Source organism: Acinonyx jubatus, chromosome E1 (assembly GCF_027475565.1).
Source record: "Acinonyx jubatus isolate Ajub_Pintada_27869175 chromosome E1, VMU_Ajub_asm_v1.0, whole genome shotgun sequence".
Classification (NCBI taxonomy): domain Eukaryota; kingdom Metazoa; phylum Chordata; class Mammalia; order Carnivora; family Felidae; genus Acinonyx; species Acinonyx jubatus.
In genome coordinates this window covers 44,239,100-44,264,482 of record NC_069397.1, presented here as the reverse complement: position 1 = coordinate 44,264,482, position 25,383 = coordinate 44,239,100, and the positions used below count along the sequence as shown (strand labels likewise).

The following is a 25,383-nucleotide window of genomic DNA, read 5'->3' as shown; positions in this document are numbered from 1 at the left end:
AGGGGAGTCGCAGAACCCCCAAATGGCTTATACTCACAACCTACACTGTTGGAACCACCTACAAATTTTGATTATTTATAACACACTGACAGCAAAAATACGGCTATATGTGCCCTGTATCCTAGTATGTATGTTTACCCTAAGGGAGCATTCTCATAAGGAAAACATAAATGTGAACAATTCATTAGGTACAGTTCACTACCTAGGTTATTATGTGTCCAAATGACCTATCACCTTGATCCAGAGGTAACAGATGGTGAATATTTTCTAACACTACATCTCCCCAGTACAGAAGATAGAAACCAAGCTTTTATTAATAATAGCTTTAACTACTGGGGTAGCTGGGAATGAAGACCCCTGTAGATGTTCCAAGTTCCAGTCCATGGGACCCTGAAGAATGCCTCCTGGGACAACTGTATATTTGAAATAAACCAGGTCATATAATTCCTTATACATATTATCAGAATCAAAACCGATCCTGGATCTAATTGAAAACGGTAAAAATGTATGTTTTTCAATAGCCCAGTGAAATTCATTAGGTACTCTGTTGAAAAGTTCTGCTTATGCATAAAGCTGTTATTGTTGTCTGTGTTTTCCTCAAACCACATCCAAAAGTTCTGTATAACCAAACAATTAATTCCAAGAGAATAACGGACACCATGCCAGTGCATACATGTGCCACCCAAGCCAGATATCAAGCCACCACATCCGACCTTCCTTACCTTCCTTCCATAAAGACACTGGTAAAAGATCACACCCACTGACCAGACATCAACTTTATTTGAGATCTTTGGTGGCTCTTTCCCAACCACAAAACACTCTGGTGGTAAATACCTGGGACAAAAGGAAAATAAAATGACTGTATAAATCTAGGACATATACAAAAAGGCAAAGTAGAAGACCTTGTGGGAAATAAAAATATCTCAATTTTAACTGAAATTTAGACGAAAAAGCGACTTGGGCCTTGCTGGGGAAAGTCCGTGAGAAAACACTGTAACTTAAGGAGGCAGCATGTCCTAAAAGCCTTAAAATACATTTCTCAGTTCACCAAGAGAGGCAAATATTCTCCCCCTGGCCCCTGTTTCACCCACCACAGCATCTTTTCCCAGGGTTGCGCCTAACAGGAGTGTCATTCAACAAGTTCCAAAAAGGAGGGGGAACACAAAAGAAGTTCATTCCCTTTTATAAGAGCTGCAGCAACAAACATCAAAATAGAACTTGAAGTGGTATGGGTTTGCTTTCATGTTGGCTGAGAAAGAGGACTGTCTCTAAAATAACTATGTTAGAAGTCCAAAGGGGGGGGGGGGGGAGGTGCCTGGGTGGCTCAGTCTGTTGAGCGTCCAACTTTGGCTCAGGTTATGATCTTGCAGTTCATGGGTTCGAGCCCCGCATAAGGTTCTCTGCTGTCAGCACAGAGCCCGCTTTGGATCCTCTGCCCCCTCTCTCTTTGCCCCTCCCCTGCTTGCACACACGCTCTCACTCTAAAATAAACAAACATTTAAAAAAATAATAAAAGTCCAAATGAATTCAGAACCCAGTATTAATCTCTGAGGGGAGGGGCTGTATCCTTCATAAGGTAGCTCTCTTTGTAAAATCTGGACTGGGAATAACTACAATATATAATAAATGGTGATACTACAGCCCAAGTTATCAAAGGGTATTTTGTGTTGCCCACTTGAAGGGTGATCAGGGGCTTCCTGAAGACTAACAAATAGGGGAGAAAAAGCCCACCAAACTAGTAGTTAGCACAACTCAATCCTCATCTGAATTCCTTCCCTCCCCACCCACTCCTGGCTTGGAAAAAAGACTGGCTGCACAGCCAACCACACCAAATTGTATGGTGTGGAAGGTAAGTGCCTCTTGGCATTTAGGAAACCAAACAAATACGCTTCCACTCACTGCCTGGGGTCTTAGCCATGGCACAGCTGGAAGGCAGCATTCTGAAGATAACAGATCGATTTCTGCAGATTTCATGCTGGCAAATCAATTCTGTGAAAAATTCTTTATTTTAGACCCTGCTGTGCTTCCGGTATAAAAATCTAAACTTACAACTCGAAGGGGGCCACAAGAGCTGAGAGGAAGAAAATGTTCCATGATGGGCTTTTTTCTTTTCTTTTAAAAAAGTTTAGTCTTATGTTCTTGTTTCTTATTTATTTATTTTTAACAGACATTTGGGGATGATTAAGACCACTGACCTACATTATTACTTCACAATGAAAACTGTTAGCCAAAACACACACTGAACTCATGAAGTGGGGAAAAAAGCAAAGTAACAAGAATACAGGAAAAAGAATAAAAAGAACAGCTCTTCCAAATGTCACTAAAACCTCCCTGAACCTGACTTTTCACGGTTCTTGATTCTTTAACATACATAATTTAAATATGATCTTGCATAAACAACAAATAGAACCTTGGTTCCAAAATGATCATATTAATGTATTTATAACTTTTGTGGAGGTGGTAGAGAAGGACAGAAGTTGTTGAATTTGTCCAAATGATGAGTAATAATTTAGCCAAATATTCACAGTACAAAAGACATTGAATTAAAAAAAAAAAAAAAAAAGACGTTGACTGCCAGTTGACAGTATCAGTCTGGAAAAGTCACTTTCTAGGTCTCAGTTTCCCCATGTATAAATGAAGAAATAAACTAGTTCTTCACCCAAATAATACTGACAATAATAAGCACTGTAATTCCCTATCAAGGACTTCGGGAGAGAGTAGAGGACGGTTCTATGATATTGCACGAAATTATGTTTAAAAACATAATTGCATATTCTGTCACAATAAAATCATCCTACAGAAACAGGATTCTCAGGGCCTAATCTATAGGTCATTTATTTATAAGTAGTATTGAGGGCACCTGGCTGGCTCAGTCAGTGGAGCATATGCTGATCTCACGATTATGAGTTCGAGCCCCCATGCTGGGTATGGAGATTACTTAAGAATAAAATATTTTTTTTAAAAAAAGTAGTATTCAATGTAGAAGAATTCTACCAAACACTGCAACTACCAAAATACTGCAAACCGTTGCCTAGAATTTGTTATGTCTTCCCACCCTGTTTGTATCGATCCTCTAGGACCTAAGAGGATGACATATGAGGAGTGTGATTATGACAATGCCTAGCACTACCAATATGGAGATTTTTTAAACCTTCAGAGGAACCCACAGAATTAAGTTTTCTCAGTAGCCCCCTTTTTACCTCTCTTTTTGTTATGAAAATAATCTCCAAATATAATCTAAAGTAGAAAGAACAGTAAAATGAACCCCCAAGTAAACATCATTGAGCTTCAATAATTATCAACATGGGGCCAATCTCTGTTCATATACACCCCTCCCCCCACCAACAGATTACTCTGAAGCAAATCCCAAACATCACATAATTATTATTTAAATTCCAACCACTGAATTTTTATAGCTCAGCAAATACAGCAATAGGTAGCAATGAGAAAATGAATTTAACACAAAAAGGCTTAACTTTTTATAAGAACAAGTTACCAAACAAAAAAGCTAAAATCTAAGTTTCAGTGAATTTATATAGCAGAGGTATAGACCTGTTTCCAGAATTTCCAACAACAGATATTTTTGTGCCATTTAGTGACAGGAACACTAACCCACAATAACCACCATAGTAAATAAACACTGTAAATGTAGCTTCTATTTTAAACCCAGGATCTCAAAGGTTTAATTTAGGGACTGATTTTCACTATAGGTACCATCTCCACAAAAAACAAGGAGCAATGAAGAGTAGGAATTTTGTGCACATGATGCTTTTCTAAGGATTTGATGGATTCTCTAATATACATAATTTACATATGATCAGACTGATGAGAATAAAGCTCATCCTGTGGGCTGTAAACGATACTCTCCCTTCTCTGTCTGCTTCCAATCAACGCCCTCATTCCCAGGCAGTCAGTATTCTGCTAAGGCCTAGGGCCCTCCAGTCTCAAAGTTAAGTGATCTGACCAACTGACCCTGGGGTTTAATATATGTGGGACTTCTATGCCGCCCCCAACCTCAGTTTGGAATCAAATGTCCAATTGGCAGCTTTCTGTTACCACCTCAGAAGGAAAAAGAAAGCTCTGTTAACACACCTTTACAATCACAAAGTGAGTTGTTTGGGCTGTAGGTATCTTTTATGGCTCCTGCTGCCAAAAGCAGGCAGAAATAAGAGGTCATGGAATAAGCAGGTAGAGCTAGCTGGGGTAGGGGGGTGGTGGGGAGACGAGTGACAACAGATGGGAAGAAATGTGGCTCAAAACATTTTAGAACATGGCTGATGGGTATGGATAAATTTCTTTGCAAACTGTGCTCACTTTTTTCCTGTTTAGATTTCAAGGGATGCTGGGGTTACTTTACATACCGATCTTTACAACTTCTTAGTTCTTGACAGGGCATCATCTGTAGGCAACTCTAGAAATGAATCCCTCATCCCATTAACCCATAACAAGAGACCTACATTTGTACTAAAAAAAACTTAGGGCCATTCTTTAAATACACAGGAGCAATCTCGTTCTCTCCCTACTCCATAGGGCCAGCTCTAAAGAAACACACAACTCCAACACCTGGCCATATATAATCTCTCTCAATGGTTTTCAAGAAAGGAAAGACAAATTAAGACAAGTTAATATAAATACAGAGAGTCAAACGGCCGAAAAGGCAGTGATATTTGGGGAGGAAAATCTACTTTGGTTTACTGCATTTTGCCTAAGACAGGATGTAGATATTAATTAATGATCAATTACCAACATTTCAGTATAGCACAGCCATATCTCCACCAGCCAACCTGGCAGATCTCCCAGATACCTACCAATAAGTACCAGCACCTTGTGACGTTAGCTCCATGCCATCCACTGAATTGTAGCTATCATCATCCATGATCTTGGAAAGACCAAAATCTGTGATTTTTATCTCTCCACATGCTGTACCATTTACTAAAAGAATATTACCTAAAAAGATGAAAATCGTCATGAATAAAAAGAGACTTACTAATTAAGAGAAAAGTTCAAGGTAAAACAGACAAGTAGGGGACAAGTGAACTCAAACTCTCGCAAGTAATAGCAAACATCTAAATTCGTGGAATAAAATGATCTGGACTCTGGATGCTAGAGGAGAGTCCTCAGTGTCTGGCTGCAAACTTCCATTTTCCAAGAATCACCTGCTAGATGTGCCAAAACCACCACTATGAGCAGTGGAAAAAAAATAGCAACTTGCCAAAGTAAAATATCACTTGGACGGCTGGTCAAAAATGGTGGGAAAGTTTCATCTGAGCTTTCAGTAACAATCTCTAAACCACCCTGTTTAGAACAGTAGTTTCAGGAGCGGGAAAAAACAAAAAAACAAAAAAAACAAAAAAACCCACACAAGGGAATCAAAACTAGTACCACAGTGCCACCTACAGTTCCTATGATGGGAAAATGTATTGGATTCAGTGCTGGAAAACCCAATAACACAAATAGCTGTTGTTTTAAAAACCACTTCATTATAATGACTTTTTTTTGTCATTTGAATTGTATTAGAACATTAAAGAATAGTGAATAGTGAGATTTAATACATAGCTACTAGTAGAGGAAAGCAGAGTTAACAACTGTGCCCACCAGGAGGTAAATGGGAACCATCTTCCCAACACCCAAGCCAAAGCTGGTTCCAGCTGTCTACAGAGAACACATGCAGACTTCTAAAAAACAACTGAGGATGATGACAAAAAAACAGAGGTGGGGCGCCTGGGTGGCTCAGTCGGTTAAGTGTCCAACTTCAGCTCAGGTCATAATCTCATGGTTTGTGGGTTAGAGCCCCACACCGGGCTCTGTGCTGACAGCTTGAAGCCTGGAGCCTGCTTCAGATTCTGTGTCTCCCTCCCTCTCTGCCCCTTCCCTGCCCGCACTGCCTCTCTATCGTGAAAATAAAGAAACATTTAAAAACAAAAACAAAAAAAACAGAGGTAAAAAGTCTAACTGCCCTCTACTGTTTGCTGAGGACTATTGAAATTGGATAGTAACCATACAAAAAGATGTAAATCTGTTCGAATTTAATGAAATGGGAGGCACACCTGCAAAATAAGTCATTAATTTGGAGGCACTTTCGTCGAAAAGACTTGGACTAGAGGACTACTATGTAGTGTGAAATGGAGCTCACCCAGAGCAGGCCTTGCTAAATCGGGCTGACATGGTGACCCGCCCTGGCTCTACAGACAAGCGCATCGTTTCTCCAGAGCATTTCATCCGACTCATCCTCTCAAACCCAGCATTGTGTGGCTGGGCCTCTTTCATTCCCACACCTACCCAGGCAAAGCCAGATATTACTAGGCCTTCTAGGCTCCTGCCACATTCTCTAACTTTATCAGATTAGAAGTCACTTTTAAGATCAGAGAAAAGCCATCAATACTGTCACCTAAAAGTCAGACATACCTGGTTTGAGGTCATAGTGTATGATGGGAGGTTTTATTTCATTTAAGTACTTTAAAGCATTCACAATCTGCATGATAATGGACCGGGCCTCTTTCTCCGACATTAATTTGTGCTGTTTCAGGTAGAAGTCCAGATCATTTCCCTCACAGTACTCTAATACTGTACAAAACCTAAAGACAAATAAACCAAATAAAACCATTTGACTGCGGGAAACAGCAAGCAAATCAAGACTAACTAAACCAGCCCCAGCGAAAACTTTAATTAGCTTCTTGCTCTGTTCTCTAGTCCTGAAAGTACTCTTCTATTCTTTATTCAGTATTAGCTACCTGAGTGTTTGCCAGGAAGGAAACTGCTTTCTCTCCTGGTGAAGAGCCTTCACGCCCTCCACACTGGAATCTGTTGCGCTACAATTTGCCCACGCATACCTCTTCTTAAATCTAGTCTATAAGAACACTGACAAGAACTGTAATGTACTTAAGCTAGATTATCTTTCTAGAGGGGTCTCCTACACATTTCCACACCGTGCTCCAGTTCTAAACAAGCATATGGTACTCAAGCATACAAGTCTCAATGCAAACATTTCAAATGATCCTAAGCGCTGACAGTGAGAAAAAATCTAGGGTTTGCCCACGTCCCAAGAACTGGTTTCAGGTCATGTCTCCTGGTAGTTTGGCACAATACTGTATATAATTGCTTTTTGCTAAACACGAGAACTTTTAAAAGTACAGTATCTGTTGTTCTAACAAATATGCTATTGCATAGTGGGAGTTTTTTCCTTCACTTATATCAATTCATCATATAGACCCAAATTTAAAACTACATACCATTTGTGGCATGAAGGGTCATGTGTCTATCTTCTAAGGGAATTGTAAACTGAAGTAAGGATTCCTGAATTGTTTGAGTATTCCTGAGAGATGAAGACCTTTTAAACGATCCTAAGCTGTGACAATACGGTTGTATCACTCAGGATCTAGCCAGGAAATAAAAACCACCTGAGTATTTAAAACAGAGAAGTTTTAGCTCAGGGAATTGATCACATGGATGATGGAAGAGCTGAGAGGATAAACTGGCCAGTGAGGCACCCCAGAGATCATCCAGAACAGGAAGCCATTAGCACCCTAGGGCCAAAGGGCGGAGATGGTGCAACCTGAACCCAGGGTCACCAAGAGAGACTGGAATCACAGCGGGGAGGGGGAGGAGTGTCCCTACCCACCACCATCTCGGTCTCCCCAGTGGCTGAGCCCAGCTGAACAACAACTGACACCGGAGCCTGGCAGAACAGCCTACAAGGGTCATCTTCCCTAAGATGCAGAACAGGGTAAGGGTGAGGAGCAGACCTGAGAGCTAACAGGCTCAGGACTAGAGAGGACTAGAAGGCCTCTGGGAAATTTGAGGCCTTCAAAAAACACTGCGATGAAAGGCGGACATACACCGTCCTGCGGGATCCCCAAACTGAGCAGCTTGTGTTTTCTTTGAAGCATATTAGGGCATGCTAGCACCCTATTTGAGAATGAATATCAAAAATTTATAGATTCTCTGATCTAAGATATAGATTCTCATGTTTAGTGGAGGTATTTTTTGATCCAAGTGCAAGCCTAAAATAAAATGTCACTTTAACACCCAAACAACTCTCAGAAGATTTTCTAACATAATGGTGAAAAGTCACCCCATACACAATAGGAAGAACAAAATAAACAACTCAAGAATAGCACACAACCAAGTCAATTTCTTGGATTAGTTAAAAGTATATATACAATTTGAAACCATAGATAATCTAAGTCATTCTCCTTATTTTTGAAATGTTTTTGTTATTGGGTGGGGGACAGTCTACCTAGTATTCAAGGAATTTAATCACCCTTGGAAACCTGTTCTCTTAACCAGATATTCTTCTAAACCCCATCCACGCTAAACACACACTGACTATGCCTGGTCCGAGGGCCACCCTTCTGGAAAGGGGTCATCCCTGAGCAGATGGAAAAAGGGATGGTACACATTTCCAAAGGGAATGAAGGTCTCTCCCTTTGGGAAACATTTCTAAATGTGGGGTGGTTCTTGGCATAGCAGTCTCTGAGACACCTGCTGTTTAGAATAGGCCTGAATGCCTAGAATCACCCGGAAGGCTAAGAGGGAACACCTGCCGACCAGACTCTGAAGTTCAGACTCCTACAGAGAAAACATTTCCAAATGCTGAAATATTCCTAAACTCCTGGGTAAACCCAGAGGTGACAGAGCTTACCTTACCCAGTAATAAAATACAACAATGCCTAACAGTATTAAAGATCTTGGGCAAGTCAGTTCACTTCTCTGGGCCTCAAATTTCCATCTATAAAATAAAGCTGAACTGAGATCCCTTCCAACTCTAACATCCCACATGCCTGTGAGGCTATGTTTTCACAGGCAGCACTGGGTTATGCTTTCATTTGTGCCACATTCGTTCCCATTCTATGATAAAATCACATTGCTAGTACTTCTTTAAAAGGCCCATCACGGTTCATCAGAATCTCTGGGGTGGGGCAGAGGCTCTCTTGTATAGTCCACACCCACTGGGGCACGTCAGAGGCAGCTGGCACCAACTTGTGACAGTTACCAAGAGCTGACAGTTAATTTTCAGGAATTTTATGAGCTGGTTATTAAGCCACTGGTAGGATGCAAGGACAAACAAAAGGTGGTTTATTCATACAATGGAATATATTTGGTCGTAAAAAGGAATGAAGTACTAATATATGCTACAATAAAAAACCTTGAAAAAACATCATCTCAAATAAAAGCAGCCAGTCAGAAGACTCCAGATACTACATGAGTGATTCGTATACAAGTCCAAAATAGGAAAGCTATAGAGACCAAAAAAAAAAAAAAAACAGACTAGTGGCTGCTTAGGGCTGGGAGTGGGGTGGCGGTGGGGTGGAAGAATAAGGGGGTGACAGCAAAAGGTATGGGGTTTCTTTTTGAGGTAGTGAAAATGTCCTAAAAATGACTATGGCAAAAAAAAAAATGACTATGGCAAAAAAAAAAAAATGACTATGGCAATGATTGCAGATCTGTGAATATACTAAAGGCCTTGAACTGTTTACTTTAAGTGGGTGAACTATATGGCATTTAAATTATATCTCAATAAACCTTTTTTTTTTTAAGTTAGTAGCTTGAAATTGGACCTGTTGAGAAATTTATTATCACAGAAATTGTCAAATACTACATATTAGCCCTATTCCGACCCCCACCAAGCTGGTTGTTAAACATTAACCAGCACACAACTATACAAGTCCTGTGGCTAAGAGATGTATTGCTGACCCAAACATGAATTCACACACGATCATTTGCCCATAAATACATACACTTGACTCCCTCAGAGAGTATTTCCTTCACCCAGATTTAAGCTCCATTTCATGAGTAGTCCACACACTGGAAGAAAACAGCATAACTGCTAAGCTAAAATGTCACGGCACTTACGAGTCAGTGTCCAGTGAAAAGTAATCATACAGCTTAACTATTCTGGGATGATCCAGTTCTTTGTGAATCCGGTATTCCCTACATGCGTGCCTGTAAACAAAGTGGAAAATTAACATTTTGTATTTTGGACTGTCTTTTAGACCTCTAAAAGGATACTTCTACACATTCTCTCATTTTTCCTTGCTTCTGCCCATTCATTCCATTCAGATCTGGCTGGCTCTGTATCTTTCCTCATCCTGTTTCTACTATTAGTATCCACCAATCTGTTGAGAATATAGTAGGTGCTCAAATATCATTGAATGAATGGATGCCGACCGTTTCAAGTTCATTCTATCACCATCTCACCTGTTTTATATTTATACCCAAATATCGAAGCTTTAAAAATTATAAAGACAGCCTTTTCTCTCTCCTCAAAAACTTAGTATCTCTAAGTGTTTATATCCTGGGGATACATCAAGGAAATCAATTTTAGCATGTAAACTCCTTGGGTAAAAGGATCACTGACTGTACAAGGCAATTAGTAGTATTCTGTATTTGTTTTTAAACTCTCCTTACAAAAAGAACTTAAAGGGCTATCAGCTTGACTTTCTTTTAAGAAAATGTGAATCTAATAGAAAATTATGAAGCCCTAGTTTTCTTGGAATGAGAATCTACATATATGCAAATTAACATCTTTTTATTAAATACTTTTCCAATTTCAAATCACTTAATGAGATTAGGAACAAAAATATACTACATAATCCGACATATTCATTGAGTTTTAAAAGACTAGAACGTGTTTATTCAATATAATTACTAATAATTTTTAAGGTAGTTCTTATTTACAAAGAGAAGAACAGAAAATTCTTATATTTTAAGTAATCCGGCACCATTTAAGCTTGGGGCATTTTCTTATAAGGCAAGATCAGAAAAGAGAAACTTTCCAGAGTATGGTAAAATATAATCAGGTGATGTTTTCTGAAACTGGTGTGTCCCAGTATGTCAAAAATACACAGAAAGTACTCAACTAAAGAAAAGATGAGGAAATGATCAGGGCAAGGAGGAGAGAGGAACAAGAATCTAAAGGTAATTAAAATCTATTTTTCCCGAATGGAAACTGAGCCTGACTGAGCTTGTTTTTCAAGCTGCCACTTTTAGCAGTTTTTGCTTCTTGTGATACTTCATTTCATCATCTTTATGTCCTTCCGAACAGAAAAGACATGCCAAGCACTTAGGCAGAGAAGTGTCAGGACACCACTACCCTGGGACCTGGAAACCTGGCTGCAAGAGTCCCAGCTGTGTAACGCCACTTCTCTGGGCTTCCCCGACGCTGCACAGGATTGGAGGTTTCCGAGGACGCTCCCTGGAGACGCAGGCCTCCGGAGCCCCGGTGCGGACCCTGAGCAAATGTAGCTCTGGCCCAGCTCCTCATTCCACCTAAGCAGCATCACATGTGTCCTTTTCGTATATCAAGATCCCACCTAATAGTTCGTTCAGTAAAATTCAGACGATGCTGTTAACAAAAACCAAGTTTAGAAAGCTAGGGACTAACCAGATAACCCTCAAGTCATTTCTTCCTCTAACATACTAAAAATCTACAATTCTCTGCCCTTCTGTTGTAACTTTTTGGTTTTGTTGTGCATTTCAGGGCAGAGACCGATTTCTCCCTCAAGGTACAAGAAACAGAGGCAACTAAAGGAGGCAAAACTTAAGAACCAAAGGAAGGGTCAAAGTCCTCCCCAACTAACGGCATTTGCTGTGTCACTGAGCACACTCCCTCAACATCATGTGAAGCTCTAAGCCCACTTCTCGAGCTTCATCGGGCAAGGCCGTGGCTCTTTCCACATCCCTCGCATGTTCAACTTTTAATTTAGCATCCAAGGGGTTAATGCACTACAGAAAGCTTAATTAGAAATGGGAAGAATCCTATCCGCTCATGTGTTAGTCTTTTACTCTTTTATAAGTGGATATACATTCAATAGGCTTACAAAATGACTTTATCCTAAGAAATTAGAAGACCATCATATGTAAGTGTGTAATGATAAAATGATTTCTGTGGACAGCTTTATATGAAAGGTTTCCTACTGTGGAGTTTTTAATATGTTATTTGGGGGAGTCAAAGAAATCTTGTTAAAAAAAAAGGAATCTTATAATACCTACTAATGCTTTAATAATGCAAAAGTAAAATAATCAGTTTGCTTTTCGTTTGTGGAGGAAGGAGAAGAAAGGAGGTGCAGAGCAGAACTCAAAATTAAACAAAACAACAACCTTTTGAGTTCTTCCTTCTTTCTTAATAAAGACTCAAATAAATGTCTTTATTCCAGATGGGACTGGGAAGTCACTCCCATGAAAGTAAAAGCAATCAGAGACGTTACTATGCAGGATAGCAGCATTTTCATATTTTATAATGTTACCATAACACTAAAGTGTACCACTTTTTAGTTTAATACTAAATTTTTTTTTTTATTAAAAAAAATTTTTTTTGTTCAACGTTTATTTATTTTCGGGACAGAGAGAGACAGAGCATGAACGGGGGAGGGGCAGAGAGAGAGGGAAACACAGAATTGGAAACAGGCTCCAGGCTCCGAGCTACCAGCCCAGAGCCTGACGCGGGGCTCAAACTCACAGACCGCGAGATCGTGACCTGGCTGAAGTCGGACGCTTAACCGACTGCGCCACCCAGGTGCCCCATAGTTTAATACTAAATTTTTAAAGCACTGTCTAAAATCTGTTATATGTTTGATATACGCCTCTGTAAGTTCTAAGGAGTTAATGACCTTTTGCTAATTCACTATCATCTGTATAGCCTGTATTCATTAGTACGATTTCATTATAAGCAAAATCTTTCAAAGAAAGGTGAAAGTGTGTAAGAATTTCTCCCTATGTTTGAGCAAAGGTCTTAAGAACTTGGCACGCTCCCTCCCCATGTGTCTGTCTGTCAGCTAGGAAATGGCCCCTGCAGAGACGGCTCCATAGAAGGTACTTGGGTGCCATGATTCCCACCTCTGGTGAGGAAATGAAGAGTAGAAAGGTACCACCATGAGCCTGGAGCAGGACCAGTAAAGAGCTCAGAAAGCTGAGACGCCCCCCTTCACTTGCTCTAGGACTCTGCCTGGTAGAGAAACGTGAGGAACATACCCAATCTCTACCCACCAGCACTCAAAGCAGCTTGCCAGATGTGTCACAGAGGTACAAGGTCCAGGCTTCGACCCCTCATTGTTTCAAAAGGCTAAGGTGGGCAGCACCCCACCAGCAGTCATCGCAGTATTCCTCAGTAGAGTTCTCTTTAGGGCCAGCCTAAGAGCTGGACGCTGAAACTAGGCAAAGTATGTGCAAATCCCAGCACAGGAACCACCTTCTCAAGGTTAATCAAGGCTGGCCCCTCATAAAGTCAAGTGGTTTAGAGTGGTCAGGTCACACATAAGATACAGAACAGGCTCCAAGGATAGCTGGAGAGCATTTTTAAAGAGAAGCAAGTACAATTCCAACTCCCTACGCACTCTGAGAGTCTCAATGTAAGGGGGACATTTCACATTTCTAACTGGTCAGAGCAACATGTGGCTTCCTTCTCTGAAGTGCTCCTGGCATTCACTGTGGCATATGCCATTCGTCCCTGAACGCCAAGTGACTGGAATGTGCTTGTAATAATGTAACTGTTCCTCAGAAGCATCTGGACTGCAGCTGCCTGTCACGTAAGATACACACACAAGGTGCCATGCATAAAGCACACCTCATCCCTTTTGCTACCTCTGCTAAGCCCAATTTCTCTTAACGCCACAGGAACCTTCACTTCTCCAGTGCTGAGTGCCACCCAGTACAGAATGGGGGGGCGGCGGAGGGGAGGGGAGGTTCCTGGACCCCTGATAAGGAACATGTATACAGTAAGAGTTGCCTTGGTCTATGCCCCAAGAACCACTGATGATGTAGAAATGTTTTACTTTTCCCTTGAGATTTAGAAGCCAATTAAAAGGCTATTTCAGGGGTGCCTGGGTGGCTCAGTCGGTTAAGCGTCTGACTTGATTTTGGCTCAGGTCTTGATCTCGTGGTTTGTGGGTGCAAGTCCTGCATCTGGCTCTGTGCTGATGGCGCGGAGCCTGCTTGGGATTCTCCCTCTTTCTCTGCCCCTTCGCCACTTGCACCCCACCCCTCTCAAAATAAAATAAACTTAAAAAAAAAAAAAAAGGCTACTTCAAAGTCCACTGCTTTTTTCCCTTCAAAGTACAACCTGTAAGAAAAAAAAAACACAACTGCTCTCATAGAAAGGAGGTGAGTTTACATTAAAAGTGGTTATCTTCTCCTTCCGGGGTCAGGACATGTCTAATTCAGTGCTTTTACCTACAACAAGGAAACAATACTAAGCCCAGTGGGGACCCTAACAGCAAATCAGGTATGAGTGGCCTCCAAACCGAATGAGCCATGAATCCCACCGTTCTGAAGCTTGGGGCGGGGTGGGGAAAACAAGCAAAACCCGCCATTAGTGGATCAAAGAAATTCACACCTGTATATGTAATCATTATTCAAGCTAAAGAAGTCACCCTCGCAGCCCTTCTCCCAACACAGAAGAGGAGCGCCAGCCAGTAGCATTCAGGACCCTGAACACAGAATTCGGAGGGGAAACCGTGAGGGGGAGGGGGACACAGCACTGAGGAACTGAATGTCCAACAAGCACCACTGCAGTCAAGAGGCACCCCAGGTACCCCCCCTTCCCATTTCCTCCATGAAGAAATGACTGAACAGGCAGGAAAAAGCCCAGCCCAGAGCCCCTCAGGATGCCCAGGCCACTGAAGGACTCCATCATCTGCTTTCTATAGACAGCAAGACAGTTTCCGAGGCTTTACTTGTTTACTGTAGCTAATGTTACACACATAACGGAAAAGGAGATTGAAGAGCATGGGTTTTAGATGAAGGGAAGTCTAGATTTAAACACCAGCTCAGCCATTTCTTAACTATTACTCAAATTCTGTAAGTTTCAATTTGCTCATCAGTAAGATGGAAAATTTCTTACTCTCCCAGGATAGTCACAAGGATTAAATGAAACAACAACAATGCATGTACAGCTGTTAGCACAGGGCCCAAACTACAGCTGTTACTTCCAAATTTTGAAAAATCAGACACTCTAGGATCACTTACTTGTGGTAATTCTCCTTTTTCTCATCTCTCCAGTTTTTATTTAACTGGTGAATTTTCACAGCTACATATCTTTGTTCTGTTAGATCAAATGCCTGCAAAGAAAAGGAATAAATTATGTTCTGGATAAATGCTAACAAGAATTACAGGCAAGTAACGGACTCAAAGCTTCTATTTAACACATCCATGATTCAAAACCCCAAATGCATTATAAAATAAAAACAACAGTGGATGACAACACATCACATACTTGTTTCAGAGTTGCAACCATCTTCTTGAAACTTGTGATCAGATAATTTAGAAGTCTCCAGACTCACTGGCACCAAGGGGCTTAGAAAACAACCAAGTACACACCACAAACAGCAAGACAGCCCATGCCTTACCAGTCATTTCCAAACAGTTCTCTCTGTGGACAATATCCACCCTCTCTGGGACCTCACTCCCTTGCATTGTATCTTGCCCCTCTGCTGACACTGGGACAGGACACTTCTAAAATGCTGGGGACACACACTATCTGCTCCTTGAGAAATAACCCCTCCAGATACACCTCTTCACTGTTTGCTTAGAAAATAACCTCGTAATTTGTTACACTGTTTATTAAAATACAAACAAATAACACCCTGCCTTTAGCCCCACCCATATACAATGGGCAAATAAAAAGCAGTTTTTGATCCCAACATGTCTGAAAGTTGTCACACCAGATCACATCTCCAGCACTGTCCAAAGAAAAGGACATACTTTCCCCAAAGACTGCCACTGCTGGAAAGTCCTGCATCAGCTAGGTAGTGCTAGATCATGGGGCGGGGGTGGGGAAGAAGGGGAACAGGTGGGTTTGTGAGGATGCTAAGTGTAAATCACAAGTTGATAACGTGAGTAGTATTTTAACACAACAGGGTATTTCTCCTATACAAAAGAATTTATTGAAGAACTCCTTTGGGATGAATAGTTTTTCTTAATTCTTAAGGTTGAGATGAGGGGTGCCTGGGTGGCTCAGTTAGTTAAGCCTCTGACTCTTGATTTCAGCTCAGGTCATGGTCTCATGGTTCCTGGGATTGAGCCCATCAGGCTCTGCACTGATAGTGTGGAGCCTACTTGGGATTCTCTCTCTCTGCCCCTCCCCCCCCCAAAATAAATAAACTCATAAACAAATTAAACTTCAGTAAGAAATTTAATACCTCAGTTCCAGCACTATTACCACCCATCTACCCATTTCCACAAATGTATGGACAGATGAAACCAACAGGTACAGGATAAGTCATGACTCCCGTTCTACGGATCTTTTAAAACATAAGCTACCTCTAGGGAAGCACTAACTACAAGAGATGGCTACTCATGAAAGAAACTTCTAATTTATACTAAATTTAAACCAGCATTTTTTTTAATATAAAAACTACATAATTTAAACAGAATAGCTTATTTCACAGAAATGGAAACTTCTGAATTCTATTTTTCTTATAGAATCTGAAGTCCACCTACAAGCTTATAGAACATCATGCCTTTACAGGAGAAAACCATTTATAACCATTAAAAGCCAGATCAAATACCACCTAATTTGTAAGAGCACTAATGATACGACAAGTGTCTTTTTGCCCACCTACTGTACCCTATTTCTGAATCCAAGACACTGTGATCCACCACCGATTTAAGAAGCATCTAAATTTCAGGAATGTAAACATGACTAAGGAACACACTAGGAAAACACAGGATGAAGAAATAACTAACAAGTAACTGGGAAGCAACAAGAACAAATGCTGATGATTTTAAAAAAGTATTTGTTTCACTTGTAGGTTTATACCCAAAAGAATTACAAGCAACTTCTCTAAGAGGTATGTGCACATGCATGTTCAAAGCAGCACAATTCACTACAGACCAGGAGAGGAAGCAACCCCAACATCCACTGCCAGAGGAATGGATAAAGAGAACGAAGTATATGCATACAATGGAGTATTATTCAGCCTTAAAAGAAGGAAATCCTATCACATCAACATGGATGAGCTTGGAGAACATCATGCTAAGTAAATGAGCCAGTCACAAAAAGACAAATACTGTGATTCCACTTACACAGGTTATCTAAAAGTAGTCAACTTCATTGAAACAGAAAGTAGAATGGCAGTTATCAGGGGCTGGGAGAGGAGACTTGTTGCTTAATGGGTAAAGTTTCAGTTTTGCAAGATGAAAAAATTCTGCAGATCTGTTTCACAACAACATAAATACACCTAACACTACTAAAATGTACACTTAAAAGTGGTTATGATGATAAATGTTGTGTTTTTTTTACAACTTTAAAATTATCAAAAACAAAAAAATAGAGTGTTTGATTCAAGAATGAAAACAGAAACAAAGAAAGCAAAAGGAAGGAAAGATTAAAAACACAAGTTAATGAAAAAATCAAAGAGTAGACGTGATCAACAAAATAAAAAGTTGATTCTTAGAGGAAAAAATAAACATTGACTCATCTCTGATCTATCACTCAAGAGATATAAAAATAAACACTTCAGGGGCGCCAGGGTAGCTCAGTCTGACTTTGGCTCAGGTCATGATCTCACTGCTAGTGAGTTCAAGCCACACATCGAGCTCTGTGCTGACAGCTCGTAGCTTGGAGCCTGGAGCCTGCTTTGGATTCTGTCTCCATCTCTCTGCCCTTCCCCCACTAGTGCTCTGTCTCCTCTCTCAAAAAATAAAAAAATTAAAAATAAATAATAAAAATAAACATTTCATGAAAAAGAGAAATAACTAAGGTATGGATGATATATATTTTTTAATGTTTATTTATTTTGAGAGAGAAAGAGGCAGAGCATGAGTGTGAGAGTAAGGGAGGGGCAGAAAGGGAGACAGAGAGAATCCCAAGCAGGCTCCATGCTGTCAGCACAGAACCAGACTCAGGCTCCATCCACCTCACCAACCATGAGATCATGACCTGAGCTGAAACCTAGAGTCAGATGCTTAACTGACTGAGCCACTCAAGGTGCCCCATGGATGACATTTTTAAACCAAGGTGAAATAGATTTTCCAGGAAAATTATCAAAACTGGCTTAAGAAGGGGAAGAAAATAGCAAATCAGTATTTGTAGAAGAAATTAAAAAGGTTATCAAAATGTTTTCCTCTACAATGACATCTACCCATGTGATTCGGAGTCTGCCCTTTTATTTTTTAATTTGTTTTTTAATGTTTATTTATTTTTGAGAGAGAACTCACACGAGCATGAGCAGGGGAGGGGCAGAGAGAGAGAGGGAGACACAGAATTTGAAGCAGGATCCAGGCTCTGAGCTGTCAGCACAGAGCCTGACACGGGGCTCGAACTCATGAACCATGAGATCATGACCTGAGCTGAAGCTGGACGCCTGAGAGACCAAGCCACCCAGGTACCCCTGCTCTTTTAAGGAGCCAACAATTCCTATGCAATGCATCCCAGGGCATGGGAAAAAAGAAATTTCACAACTTACTCTGGATAACTAGGACATAAAAGCTAGACAATGCTGCCTGCACACAAAAGAGGACTATGGGCCAGCCACACTTATGAACAGAGACAGAAAATATGAAATACTAGAAAATCAAGCCCAGTAGTACACTAAAAATAATATTCTAGTTCTGGAAGTGAACAGTAATGGTAGTTGTACGACATTATGAACATACTTAATGCAAACAAATTGCACAAGTGGTAAATTTTTATATATATCATCACAGTAAAAATTAACACTAAAGAAAACCAGTCAAATCATTATGTTATACAACTAAAACAAATATATCATTGTATGCCAAGTAACTTCGATTAAAAACATTAATACACATTGGGCGCCTGGGTGGCTCAGTCGGTTAAGTGTTCGACTTTGGCTCAGGTCATGATCTAATGGTTCGTGGGTTCGAGCCCCGTGTTGGGGCTCTGTGCTGAGAGCTCGGAGCCTGGAGCCTGCTTCGGATTCTGTGTCTCCCCCTCTCTGCTCCTCCCCCACTCATGCTCGCTCACTCCCTCTCTCTCTCAAAAATAAACAAACATTAAAAAAATTTTTAATAAAATATTTAAAAATAAATATAAAATATTTAAAAAAGAAAGGGGGGTACATAACTAGTTTTTACTGTTTTTATCTGAAATAAAAACATTATTTTGCTCAAACTACTTCCCATATATAAATTCACAAGGCATAATGTAAATCCCAACAGTGAAGACTGCACCTCAGGAAAAGGGAATTCACAGGGCCAGGCAGTAGAGACCATTTCATAAACCGACTATGCATGTAAAATCCTGGTGCCAGAAACACCTACAGAAACAAGGAGGCGGTGACTGGTGAACATGTTATGGATCTGCAGCTATACTGAAAACCTGCTGAATTTCTCATTTAGTACAAATGAACTAAAGGCACAGTGGTCTGACCTTCACTGGCCCGGCTAAAGCCAGGACGCTGCTTCAGAACGCTCTTAAAAGATGAGAACTTTTTTTTTTTTTAATGTTTCATTTATTTTGAGAGAGAGAAAGAGAGAGAGAGAAACAGCACGAGCAGGAGAGGTGCAGAGAGAGAGGGAGACACAGGATATGAAGCAGGCTCCAGGCTCTGAGCTGTCAGCACGAAGCCCAACGCAGGGCTCAAACTCACAAACCGCGAGATCATGACCTGAGCCTAGGTCAGATGCTTAACGGACTGAGCTACCCAGGGACCCAAGATGAGAACTTTTTAAAAATAAGAAGCAGGTTTTCAAATAAGAATGAACTTTAAGGCATCTATTTAAAAAAATCATAAGAATAAAAGTAACACAAACGTATTTCTTTAAAAAAAATTTTTTTTTAATGTTTATTTTTGAGAGAGACAGAGCATGAGCAGAGGAGGGGCAGAGAGAGAGAGAGAGGGACACACAGAATTTGAAGCAGGCTCCAGGCTCTGAGCTGTCAGCACAGAGCTCGATGCGGGGCTTGAACTCATGAAATGTGAGATCATGACCTAAGCCGAAGTCGGACGCTTAACTGACTGAGCCACCCAGGCGCCCCACCCCCATACTTACTTCTAACAAATGTAAGTGAGGCAGGAAGTACAGAAACAGAATATAAATCACCATAATTTCACTACTGAGAAACAATGCTGTTTTTCCTTCCTGTTTTATTATTTTTTTTAATTTTCCAAACTTGAGAACAGGGCAAAATACTATATCCTGCCTTAGTAAGTTTTTGAGTTTCAACCAAAAGATATCAATTCACAATTATTACTATTCTTAATGTTCTCCAAGTCAGTAATAACCAATAATTTAATCTTAGTCTTTGTATCCAGTTTCTTACACTTACCTTGTAAACTTCACTGAAACCTCCTCTACCCAAAAGATGTAACAACAAATATCTGTCATTTAGCGTTGGATGATCTTTAAATCTGTGGAAACAGGGAATACAGAACATCCTGAGGTCAAGGACTACACAATCTTCCATACTAGCAAAATTCCCAGAATATCCAACATGCTATGCACATGATTATAGCTGCTACTGACAGTTTGGTAACACCACCAATATAGCTAATTGTAAACATGAAATAAGTTACATAGTTCAAAGAGACTACATAAATACAAGGATGGCACTGGCTATAGAGCCGTAAGGTATAGATGCCAGCCTCAGCACAGTCACGACTGGACCTGTGACATGTGTTGACCTTCCTCCCTGTCTGCCTTGCTATGAAGTGAGGGGACTATAGACTACACTAGATCAGGGATTTCCAAAGTGCGCTACTCAGTTCCTCCAAAGTATTCAAAAGCCACATGTTTCCACCATTCCAAAACTAACACAATAAAACTCCAAGATATTTTACATAGCCTTAAAAACAGATCTGATTATAAAGTAAATCACATGTTCGTTCTATGTACATTTATTTTCCCTCTTTGAGACAGTCTCATGATATAACTGTTCCTGCCACACAGGATTCCACCTTGTGTTGTTTTCTAACAATAAGACAAAGACAAGAGAGATTCTGGCAAAAATAACTTTAAAACTATTTCTACCTAGTTCCTGATCTTAAACTGCCCCACTGTTAATCCTGGAAAACTATTTTAATTTTGAGACAGTGGCATGCCTGCAGAGGGGTGCCACTGCTGCATGGTGGTCGGCTCTGGCGTTCCACAGCAAGTTCGGCTCTTTGTTTAGTCGCACAGCTGTGGGTCCCTGGTCAAGTCAATGTAATTTTGTTGGGCTCTCATGAAGAGAGCTCTATGCCTGACACATACAGAGTGCTCGGTCACGGTAACTGCTGTGGCCTGCCACCTCCCAGAAAGAAAAATCCATGGCTCACACTGGCCAAACAAAAATACACAAGCAATAGCTATGTCCAAAAAAATCATGTTTCAGAGTCAGAAAAATTTTAAAAAGAAAAGATTACAAACTAAAGGTATTTCCCATATCAATCTACTTTTCAGTTTCAATCCTTTAAATGACTTATAAACAAAGGTGGGCATTCATCTACAATTAATACCTAAACTTAAGACAGTCTTGTTTAAAATCTCAGCACCCAAAGGGCCCTTAAAGGTCATTCTAAAACCATGCCATCCCAACCCAGGAACCCTTCCATGCCATGACACTATCACCTGTGCTTCCATTTAGCAGGGCTCTGCAGGAATCTGAAAACACAGAGTATCCCAACCACCTACAACTGCAAAGCTATATTGTTTAGTGACCTCTATTTGTGTGAAAATGCTAGAATACATGTATACATATTTAACATATAAATCTATCTATATTTATTTATTTTTTTAATGTTTATTTTTTTTAGTTTTTTTTAACATTTATTTATTTTTTTGAGACAGAGAGAGAGAGAGAGAGAGAGAGAGAGAGAGAGAGAGCATGAATGGGGGAGGGTCAGAGAGAGAGGGAGACACAGAATCCGAAGCAGGCTCCAGGCTCTGAGCTGTCAGCACAAAGCCCAACACGGGGCTCGAACTCACAGATGGTGAGATCATGACCTGAGCCGAAGCCGGATGCTTAACTGACTGAGCCACCCAGGAGCCCCTTAATGTTTATTTTTTGAGAGAGAGAGAGAGAGTGTGTGCGCGAGTAGGGCAGGGTCAGAGAGAGAGGTGGAGACACAGAATCCGAAGCAAGCTCCAGGCTCTGAGCTGTCAGCACAGAGCCCAATATGGGGCTCGAACTCACAAACCATGAGATCATGACCTGAGCCGAAGTCGGATGCTCAACCGACTGAGTCACCCAGGCACCCCTATATATATTTAAATTAAAGCAAGCCATAGTTGTGTTCACAAACCTGTATTACACCCTGCAATAGAGCTAAAAACACCATGGAATCATATACCCAATTTATATTAAGCAGAACCATCATTCTAGACCATTCAATTCATGTCAGAAACTGTTTAGCAATCTCCAACCCAACATACCCCCAAGTTGCTTACTGTGAATTATCTTCATTATGTATCCTTTTTAGTTCCCTGATATGTAGATTTCTAACCCTTTCTAGCCTTTCCAGCTCTGCCTGGATCTCTGCTTCCTCCTAAAGTGAAAAGGAAAGAAAAAGCTCAAAACACAGGAAACTACCCTTTAGGAATCTCATTTTAAAAACAGACATTTTTCTTTCGAAAAACTAAAGGAAAATGTTTCTTCCACATTAAAAAGGATTTTTTTTTAAGTACTAGAATTTTAATCATAAAAAGCAAGATCACAGTAAATAATAAATTCAAACCGTACAAAGGAGTACAAGTAAGAAAAAAGCCCTCTTGCTGCCCTGCCCTCTCGTCTCCATGCCCATTCCCCAGATGTAACTACTGTTAAGTATCCTGTGTAAATTTTCAGAAATGTTCTCTGTATTTATATACAGGCATACAATCTTTTTTTTCCTTTTTTTTTTTTTTCAAAAATCAGGTTCTGTATCTGGTTCTGCTCTGTAAGTATGGATTATGTTTGGTGCCTTAAGTTCCACTGATTTAACAAGATCTGAGAACCCAGTTGGAAAAACACACACCAAAGGCAGTTTATTAAATGCTTACTGACCATCATCCCCATAAGTAGTATCTACCAAAAATGTATGGCTGTTGAATTTAGGAGATGGGCAATCCATATTTAAGACGCCTCTGTGAACATCATCAATACCTATTTTTATGTAGGTGACTTTGTGTGGTTGGTACAAGTTTAAAATATTAAGAGCTTTCAGATCAAATCTGAACCACCTGCTCATATTGAATATTTAACTTGTACCTAAGGATAACTACTTATGAAACTTTATGAGATATGCAGAGTTATCTATTGGTATATCACTGGCTGAAAAAAGTGCTCTCATTGGGTGGCTGGAGTTGACTCAAAAATTCAAAGACATGAATTCCACCATTCACGGTGGAATACAGGATATAATAGGGAGAAGAACTACTCCAGATTTTAGCAGGTATGTCCAACTATGACATTTGCTTTAATACTACATGTAAACTGATTTCTCCAGACATATTTTGCTCATTATACTTACCTTTTTAAGATGACCTAATCTGAGTTTGAAGATTTCTTCTTGTTCATGGTATTCTGCTAATGTTAACCTAGAAGATAATGGTAGAAATTCCAGTAAATTATTTGAAATTGTAGTGTGCCTATCAAAAGAGAAATGCCAAAGCATGCCATATGGTAGAGTCAGTCTGTTAAAATAACTAAAAGCTAGATTATCTTGCAATCTGACAAAAGAAAACTTCTGTGATTTATCAGATGTGACATGAAGAAAGGAGGCTAATTTATAAAAAAATGAGAAAAATAAATGAGCTTATATTTTTACATTATTTATGAAATGAGTTTTGTCCATACAATCTCAGATGAAAATCCATTGGGAAAGTAGCCAAAAATTATATGCCTGAACTTTCTTTTTGAAGAGACAGTAATAAGCCAATGGATGTGATGATTTTTGAGAATCTCGTAGACTCTGCTACCATGATAACAAGGAGTAGGACGACATAACGGAAGAGTCCAGGATTTGGAGTCTGAGGTCTAGGGTTCAAAGTGCAACTCAGGCCAATGGCCATGTGACCTGGACAAGCAACTTTTTAAGTCTCAGTTTCTTAAGAGAGTGGCAAGCAATAGCACCCATCTAAGAAAGCTGTTGTGACTATTAAGTGAGAATGTGAAATAATTCCTAAGTTGTAAAATGGTATTTGAATACAATACTCAAAGGGCTGACTTGAATGGGTAGTCACTTGTTGTGTTCCATCTACTCCAATCACAACTTTGTATCTTAAGAATGAGCATTTAAGGAGTGATCACTTACTCCTCCATCTTCACCCCCTTCACATTCTAGAAGCAGACACATAGACTTCAGTGTGTTAGATGTCACTGTTCAGTTATATTCCAAATAGCAGGAGAAAGAAGGAACAGCTATCCCATCAACCAGGAAGAGCTACAAAACAGCCTTTGAGGTCTGACTAAAAGAGACTAACAAGAGGAAATACATCCACTCGGTTGTTACATCTGTCCCTTCACAGAGGCAGAAGTACTTCTATCCATACTCCATATCACACAAGTAGAAAAGGGAGAAATGAAAATACAGTTAGGGATTCTCTCTGCCTGAAATAGGATTGGTATCACAGGTGATAATGTGACTCACTCTAAGGCTCCCGAGGACTGTTTTTGGCTTCTGGCCAAAGGAATGAGCCAAGTTACAGATACTTTAATTAAAAACTGGACTAAAGGCCTTCCAGCTTGGATTTTACACAGGACTCCAGATGGCAACTGCTTACTGACACACTACTGGCCTAGACTGAGTTCTAATTATTGTTCTATGGCAAGGAAACAGCCTATGCCTTCTTTATTACTACTAAGCCAATAGTCTTATGCATTAGCATTAAATAATTTTCAAGTAATATTGTAGGGACAGTCTCTTCACAAAATAAACCTGGGAGTGGTCACAAAGAAGACAATGATCAGACTGATGTGTACAACATTTGCCCAGAGAAGCTTCCAAATCTGGGTTCCTACTTGGACTTTCTGAAAGAAAATATTTTAAATTTAAAATCTAGTTTTAAAATATTTAGTGAAATATTTAGTTATAAGAATGAAGATGTTTTCCAAGTTTATTCACTGTGTATACTATTATCACTATCCTCAATGAAATCATTAGTTTATTTACCTGTTCATTTCCCCTAAATAAACTGTAAGTTCCTAAGGCTAGGGCTGTATCCTTTAGCTCTGTATCCCTAGTGTCCAGACCAACGCCAATTGTACAATATGCATTTACCATAAACTTACTAAATGAATGTCCAGGAAAAGGCTCCCCAAAACATCAAGTATGTATGGAGTAAGGAATGGTATTAAGCCATCTTTCTCACTGGAATGGGATGTCATGGACCTTAAACAATAGTGCAGTACGCACACTATTATATTTGGTGGATTGGAGGTTAATGTTTTTGAGAACTGAGATGAAAACATAAAGGAAAAAGACATATTCTTCAATAAATTATACAATATCATTATCTTTTGTGTCT

At 40.0% G+C, this 25,383-nt stretch overlaps 1 protein-coding gene across 6 annotated transcripts in view; it reads right to left on the bottom strand.

Annotated features, from left to right (window-relative positions):
* The window catches only part of TLK2 (tousled like kinase 2), a 111,497-nt gene that overhangs the window by 5,228 nt on the left and 80,886 nt on the right, over positions 1-25,383 (bottom strand). For all 6 annotated transcript variants that reach the window (XM_015076379.3, XM_053212184.1, XM_053212186.1 and 3 more), the window contains 8 exons: positions 23,388-23,454; positions 22,327-22,424; positions 20,228-20,309; positions 14,962-15,053; positions 9,853-9,942; positions 6,406-6,575; positions 4,809-4,947; positions 723-834 (listed from right to left, as the gene is read on the bottom strand). In XM_015076379.3, coding sequence (XP_014931865.2) covers positions 723-834; positions 4,809-4,947; positions 6,406-6,575; positions 9,853-9,942; positions 14,962-15,053; positions 20,228-20,309; positions 22,327-22,424; positions 23,388-23,454 — 850 coding nt within the window. The remainder of the gene's footprint in view (positions 1-722; positions 835-4,808; positions 4,948-6,405; positions 6,576-9,852; positions 9,943-14,961; positions 15,054-20,227; positions 20,310-22,326; positions 22,425-23,387; positions 23,455-25,383) is intronic.